Source organism: Carassius gibelio, chromosome A9 (assembly GCF_023724105.1).
Source record: "Carassius gibelio isolate Cgi1373 ecotype wild population from Czech Republic chromosome A9, carGib1.2-hapl.c, whole genome shotgun sequence".
Classification (NCBI taxonomy): domain Eukaryota; kingdom Metazoa; phylum Chordata; class Actinopteri; order Cypriniformes; family Cyprinidae; genus Carassius; species Carassius gibelio.
In genome coordinates this window covers 14,163,646-14,171,613 of record NC_068379.1, presented here as the reverse complement: position 1 = coordinate 14,171,613, position 7,968 = coordinate 14,163,646, and the positions used below count along the sequence as shown (strand labels likewise).

Genomic DNA, 7,968 nt, shown 5'->3' with positions numbered 1-7,968 from the left:
TCGGTTTCTATATAGCGTAAACAAGCTCCCCGAAGCTTTTGCGCGAACTTCGGAGCGTCAACAAACTAATTTATGTTTATTCCCCCAGTACTGTACGGATTACTGTACATTCACTGAGATGCGGTCGAACACTGCACAGTTATGAAAATAAACATATTAGCTTATTGCTAGCGAAGCTTCCAAGCCTCAGAATAAAGAATCAAATGTATGAAAGCGAGTAGCACGCGTATAGGCTTACCAGATGCGCGTCCTGACCTCTCCACGGCGAAGTTGGCCACCCAGGACTTGTTTTATGAATATTATGCATTATAAATCCGGAGCTTCGGCCATTAGTAGTTTTTTCCTCGCGTGTCCTTTGTTTAGAAGCAGCCAAAGACTCAGTTTCCCAGAGACCATTGCGTCTCCACAAGCGGAAAAGAGTGGGCAGTCGCTGTCCAGTTCCAGCACCCCCGCGGTGCTGAATTCACACCTTCGATTGGAGGGAACGACTTGTGAATGACAGCAATTAGGACAAATAGCGCTTCACAAAAGAGGTCAGACGTCTATAGCAGAAGAAAGGCATTTAGACCCGTCTATATGACTTGAAGAGCTTTTCAATAATACAGCCCTTGGAGCGCTTTTGCGCACTTGTACAAAACGCTTTATATCTCAGCAATGGAAGCACGCAGAAACGTAAAAATGGTCTTGTTTGAAAGAAGAGATTCTAATCTAAAAGATTATATCGAGTATATAGGTATGCGTGGCTGTTTGCGGCTGACTGAAGCGGTGCAAAATGTATAAATAATAAGGTGAGAAATTTTACATCGCGATTCTGTTGAAGATCATTCGATCTGTGATTGTCACACAATAAAATGATCTACATCATCAGATTCCTGAGAATGAGAGCTTTCTTGTGATATATGACTTGACTGTTTTGTGAAAAATATTTTAAATACACATTCTTACGAAAACGTATTCGCAATCGTTAGGTGGAAATTTATGGGGGGGGGGGGAATATATTTCTTAGCTTAATTTGACTACTTTATGTATCATAAAACCCCAATTAATGGTATTCTTTGTAAAGAAAACACTCTAAGCTTTCAAATGAACCCATTTTTGGGCAAATGCCATATAAGGAAGGATATGCAAATGAGACACAAACATGTGGCATGCTATTTTCGGACCCGGTACCGGGTCTGCAGAGTTTATTAAAGAGAAGTGTGGGGAGGACTGAGAACAAAGATAAAGCCCATGTAGATCAACTTTGGTACAGGTTTTTTTTTTCTCTTTCTTTTTTAAGAGAAACCACTAATTTTTTAAGGTAATAGTGAGGCACCAATTTTAATTAGGCTACATTTTATTTTATATTAAAACACACACACACATACACACACAAACATTTTCTTATGAAACAGCAAAATCATAATTTTAAAGTATGTGTAGGGTTTTTGGTGTAAAATTGTAAAATTATATATGACTTGACAGAAAAGATAAATGTTAACATATTAATATTACATATCGTGTTAACATGGTTATGGATATATATATTGATATATTTTACATTTTATTATATATTTATAGCCCCTTTCACATCCTTGTATGTGCTTTACTGTAACCTAGATTTTTGCTCTTAAAAAAAAATGAGTGTCCAAATACTTAAAAAAAAAAAAAAAAAAAACCTACACACTTTAGTTCTTGTTGCCAGACATGATGAATCATGTTGAGACAGACCCTGGTGTTTACATTACAGTGGGTGCGGACCTTTCACAGCTACTCTGATTTATGCACTAAGCAAAATGTTAAACCTTACGACTGTCTTTATATCATCTTTTCCCAATAGATTGTATAACTATTAACTGAGACTGTAACCAAAAGACCCCTTTTAAGCAGAAGGTAAACTCTGAGCTGATATCCAGTTACCTCTAAAGGACAAAGCCTCCTCACCCAGTTTCTGTGACCTGCCTGAAAAGTTGTTCAAAGCATATCAGTCACTCGTTGCGTGCCTTGAATATGCACGGTCATGCTTGCACTACAGAGCCAAAATAGATTAAATGTTTTGCAATGTGGTTAGCTGACAAAATTTGACATGTTGCCAAAACAGTAAGGTAAAAGAAATATAAATTAAGTATTGTAAATATTTTCAGACAACATGAAAATGGTTACAAAGTTTTACGATTCATCTGTTTCCTGATTACTGGCAACTGAAAGCTGCCCAGTACATTATTTATTTATATAAGGCAAGGATACTATGGGGCTTTCTTACTAATTAAGATAAATTCAGAGCTCTGGTTATATTAATGTATTTGTTACATAGTTGTTCAGGTCAGTTTCTGTTTGGTTATCACCTACTGCTGTGACAGTGTGTTTATTCATTTATTTACTGTCTGTTTTAAACTGAAAACAGTTAGGCTACATAGTTAACTGTTATCAGTTAACTAAAAAGGCTTATTTAATCTGTTGTTAGTTTAATAATAATGTGTGCTTCACAAATTAAGGTAAAAGTAGGTAACAGGATATGATATGAGGATATTAGGTTCAATGATAATCTGTGTTCTTGAGATACATAGCAAGCTGAGAAAAAAGTAACAAAACAGGTAGCTTTACAAAACTGTAAGGTTACTCTGATGGTAAAATCTCCAGAGTCTCTTTGACTGCAAATGTCAAAAGCTAAGAAATGTTGTTTGATTTGTGCTTTTGAATAGGCTATAGCTACTGAGTGAGTAGGCTACTAAAGGAATGCGAAAACATTTCGATTTCAGTTATCATACTTTGACATTTAAATACTACAGCACACAATTCTTTCAATTAAATAATCGAAAGAACAATTGATATAAAAAAATGAATTGAATATATTCATATAATATATAATATATATATATATATATATATATATATATATATATATATATATATATATATATATATATATATATATATATATGAATATATTAAAATGAAACATTATTACAGCACTGTAAATAACTTTGAGGCATTTTAAACACATGGTGGCGCAATTGACACATTTAACCACGTGAACGGCATTGAAATTGCACGACTCGCAGTTTAACTACAAAATAACTCCAGACACAGTTAGGGGACATGTCTTATTGCACACTTGCAATTTTAGCAATGCCAACACTTTCATCTTACTGTGTGTGTGTGTGTGTGTGTGTGTGTGTGTGTGTGTGTGTGTGTGTGTGTGTAGCTGTAATGTTTCACCGTCGTTTTTCACTAATTAGGCTACATTTCACCTTGGGTAAAACGCATCAGCAAATCTGACTAAATCCTTTCTCTGTCTACTTTATTGTAGCTTATACAGCCTTCAGAAACATAGAGTAGGCTTTTCGTTAAATAAGAAACCTATTAAACAAGACTATAAACTTGCTATAGTCACTGTATGGACTGTTTTTAGCTTGCAACATTTGTTCGTAAATTCTAATCAATTCGGAATAAAAACTTCAAAACGGCTGATTTATATATGCAAATACATAAGAGATTCTGTCATGTTATTCTGCCTTTAAGATAAAGACCAGAAAAGACGTGTCCACAATGGGTTAATGAGTTGACGTCTCAGTTGAGAGTCCCTCTCAGGCGCTAAATCTGAAGAGCACTTCAAAGAGGGATCCACAACACAACACACATGCACACTCACAAACTAAAATATTGAGATTTTGTAAAAGATAGACTCAACTTTGGGGTTGCAGAAAACTTAAATCAGAGTGCCATAAACAAGAAGACACGCGGCGGACTGCGCGCGAGCGAGGAGTCGCATCGATCACGCAGAATGCTGCGAGGCTTCACACCTTCGCACTGATCGGACTCGTTCAGCTCGTTTCATCGATCGATTGAACGGTCAGTCACTCGGACACTACTCTCCAATAAAAACCTATTTTAAAAGCAGCGTTTCCTGTCCCGAGCACATTTATCAGTATCACTGACGCCTCCGGGACCCTCTCCAGCCGTGCCGTCATAAACCCCGCAGGTTACCGTCACTTTTCAACATGATCAACACCTTTTGCCAAGGGTAAGCGAACACTTTGCTTTATGGAATCTGATGCCATGATTAAACTCTTCAGACATTAATCTTCTGATGCACGCGTTCATTATCGTGTCATTTTCTAATTCAGGTAGTTCAGAGCAATGGCACTTTCTTGTAAACCCTGTGAACTGGATATTTGCTTCTCCCACCTCAAGTAAGAGTCAAAGACCATTTTCTGTAGTCAAGATGCAGATCCTTTCAGCTGTTTTGCTCCTTTTCTGTTTACACAAGGTGAGTACCATCCTTTCCCTTTTTAAGTTTGAAAACTGCATGCACTTGTTCAAACACTTTAAACCAATCAAGCAAATTGAGTGTAGAACACTGTTATGTAGGCTACTTGTCTATTTTAGTTAACTGGGCTACTTAATTAAAATAAAATAACAGTATATGCATCATTCTGGCGGGGAAGTCAATCATACAGTAGTCTTTGAAAAATGTATTTTTATTTGCTTTTCCTGTTAGAAAGCTGGAAGAAACCCATTTATCAACTTTTATTTCTCATGCATACTGTCGCCTTAACATTCAGAATGGAATTAAATAACAGTAAACTTTTAATGACTTCAAAAGGATTTGTTTCAGCTGAGTTGATATACCAAAAATTTATTAAAATGTGCAATACCATGTTGAATATCGACTATATGGAAACTAATTGAAGCAAGGATTTAATTTTGAATGTAGCTACCAATTTTACGAATTTAGGAATGTTGAATTTTGTCAGATTAAATGTTTTTTTTTGTTTTTTTTATAGATAAAACTACATAACTGTAATATTCCAGGTAGTTTATACATCTAAATAGAGTATAAATGTATATATAATTTTTTTTTTAATTTCTGGAGACATGCCTTATTTTAGTAACAGATGTGTGTGATTAAAAGGCAAGTCATACGCGTTTTGTGGAGAAAAATAAGTTAGTAATTGTATTACTCTGACAAGTAATGCAGAACATTTCTAAATCACTTCAGAATCACCAGTTTCACTCAACAGCATGCAAATAACATTTTCAGTTAATAGTTATTTTTAAGATTTGGCTGTCCATTGCACTCTTGAGAAACATTACCTGTGGGAATGGCTTCTGTCTATGAGTACATTCCATTTTGGTACAATCCTCCAAAGGCAGGGTCCCGATGGATTAGAGTCCCTACAGTCTCTCTCTCTCTCTCTCTCTCTCTCTCTCTCTCGCTCTCTGTCTCTCTCTGTCTGTCTCTGTCTTTAACACACACAGTGATTCAAATACTGGAGAAGTAGCCCAGCATCTGTGCTGCTCTCTGGGGAGAGATAAGAGGGTCAGAGCCTTTACACTAGTAACTATTCATTCCATGACATCTGCTGCAGAGAACAATGTGCTCAGCACTAAATCCACTTGACCACAACCCCAAGACTCTATTGTTCAGACACATTATGATTGTTGTCTATACATTGCTGAAGTTTGCTGCTAGAGCGCCACTCTCTTTAACACTTCCTCTGTTGCCCGTTGTTGTGCTGTGCTGTGCTGTGCTCAAGTTTTTACAGAGCGCCGCTTTGTTGTGTGAAAGAAGATGATTGAGGAAGGTGATGTGTAATGTCCATACAACTGACTCCAGCATCACATTGAAAAACACTTACATTATGTCGGTCAAATGTCTCCAATTTGGATGAAGTCCTCACAGTTATTTAATCGGAAACTCTGGCTCAGCCAAAATCTTTACTAAGAAGGCACATTTGAATATGCAGACTTAAATGGTTTATATAGAGAAAATTTAGAGCTGGAATAACGATTCGCAGTGAATTCCCGATCGCGAGGTCATCCAGCTCTCCCACTCTCTTTGAGTGCAATTAGCTTTGATTTCACTATTTATTTACGGGAGGAATACTAGCGGTGGAGAATTTGCTAAAAATTTACAGTGCTCGGATTAGGAGCCACGCTTTAATCTTATGCCTCTGATAATGCCGCATGGTCTGATTGATTAGTTTTTCAGGAAGCTTATGCCAGGAAAACTAATCCGTCTTTGGATTGTGCCAGCCGTGTAGGGTTTTCCGCTCTGGTGCTGTATCACGGAGGCGAATTACAGAGCTGCTGGGCTGTGATAAGGCCCTCGTCTCTTTCACACACTCGTCCCTCTGGACAATAAAAGCGCTGTTTATATTCTTCAGAACCTGCTGCAGCCCGAGTCTTCACATCAAGCCCTTGCTGGATTTGCCATGTGAGGGGAGAACGTATATCAGGCTCTCAGAATTGGGCTGAGGACACCAAATGAGAGGAAAAAGGAGTGTCAGAATGGATGTGTTTGTAGGTAATCCGGAAATTCCTGGTAGAGAGATTACATGAGGGTTTCAGCGAATACGTCTGTAAATATGAGCGTTTTGCTCTAGATCGGCATTATCAGTGTTGGGCTTATGTGCCAGTGATGTGTATCTGTGTCTAAATTGGGGTCATTGTTGCTTTCTAGAAGCCTGCCTCAGTAATCCCAGTGTTATCTGTGACATTTACTGCTATAAGCAGTGATGTTGGGTAGTGTGTGGTTTCTCAGTTTTGCTTATGTCATGTGGAAAAACATTCAAGATCAGGTGCCGTTTACATTACCATCATTTTTTTTGTTTGCTTTGTTGTTGTTTTTATAAATGATGTAGATACAGTATGTTTATTGTGAATGAATAGACATGGCAGCCATGTGGGATTCAATTAGATTACCCAGACATGACCCAGACAGAACATTCTGATAAAGGGAAACATGACGACCAAATTCAGTGTCCAAAGACTGAGACTCTACTAATTAGCATGCAGTGCAATTTTTGGCCTAATATTTTAAAAATAGATTTCCATAAATCGGTATTTGTTTATTACTTTAGGAAACTAAAAAATAAAATGAAGTGCAAAAAATCTTAAATTGTTATTTTGGGTCATTGGTCACTTTTCAGTTTCTTTGAAAGGTTTAATATTTGAAAATTCAATCCTTAACATGTGTCTCAAACAGCATACAGTGTATGTTAATGTCATTTGTTGTGAAGTTCTGACTTTTATTTTTGTCATGGTTGTAATGTCAGCGTCATCCATTACCTGGGTTATAAAATCAATGCTTTTCCACTTATGGGCTGGAAACTGTGATTTCGGAGTGTTCCAGAGCCGAAGGACAGACCTGTATATTTCAGGCTTTTTATTTATGATAGATGTGTTGAGAAGCATCTCTGTGACCCGGTGTGTAGGGCAAGGGCTGACATGTGTTTGTGTGTTATTTATTAGTATGGTCATACACCCACAACCTGTGGCCATTTATTTACTTCCCTAATTTCTTTGTTTAGATGTCTTTGTTACACTCGGTCAGTATTAATATCAACTTCAGGCACAGAAACATATTTAAAGGTATAGTATAATACCCAAATATGAACATTTTGTGATAATTTATTCACCTTAAATGTCGTTCCAAATCTGTGTGACTTTCTTTCTTTTGCAGAATGTAAATGGCAGTATTTAGCTTTCACTTGTATGGACAGTGAAAAAATAAAAATAACTACACTTGAGACATATTTCTAAAAACTGTGTTACAAAGAAATAAAAATCATACAGGTTTGAAACGACCTTAAAGTGAGTAAATGAGGACAGAATTAGAATGTTTTGGGTAAACTATCTGTTAAGAGTGCAGATTTAGTATTGGTTAATCATTTCACAAGATTAAAACATTTTTCCATTCTCTATTATTTACACTTTCAGCTATTTCACTATGACCATTATAATATTTTCTTCACCTGCATTTTTGCTTCATCTCTTATTCTGTCACTTTGATGAGGTGATGTCAGTGTTCTTCTATGAAGAATCTATCATCTCTATGAGCAACCAGCAAAGACTTCTTTTCTTTCTCTCTTTTTTTTGCTCTTGCTTCATTGTCTTCAAAAGAGACTGGTATGTCTAAAAACAGTTCAAGACATCTGTAGTGTCAGTTCTAACGCTGCACTGACAGATAGGAAGGGCTGGCTA

General features: G+C 36.7%; 1 protein-coding gene across 1 annotated transcript in view; it reads left to right on the top strand.

Moving 5' to 3' along the window:
* Window positions 1–3,578: 3,578 nt before the first annotated feature.
* The window catches only part of LOC128019680 (neurexophilin-2), a 32,994-nt gene continuing 28,604 nt past the window's right edge, over window positions 3,579–7,968 (top strand). The window contains exons 1-2 of the mRNA XM_052605790.1: window positions 3,579–4,003; window positions 4,107–4,249. Coding sequence (XP_052461750.1) covers window positions 4,205–4,249 — 45 coding nt within the window. The 5' untranslated portion in view covers window positions 3,579–4,003; window positions 4,107–4,204. The remainder of the gene's footprint in view (window positions 4,004–4,106; window positions 4,250–7,968) is intronic.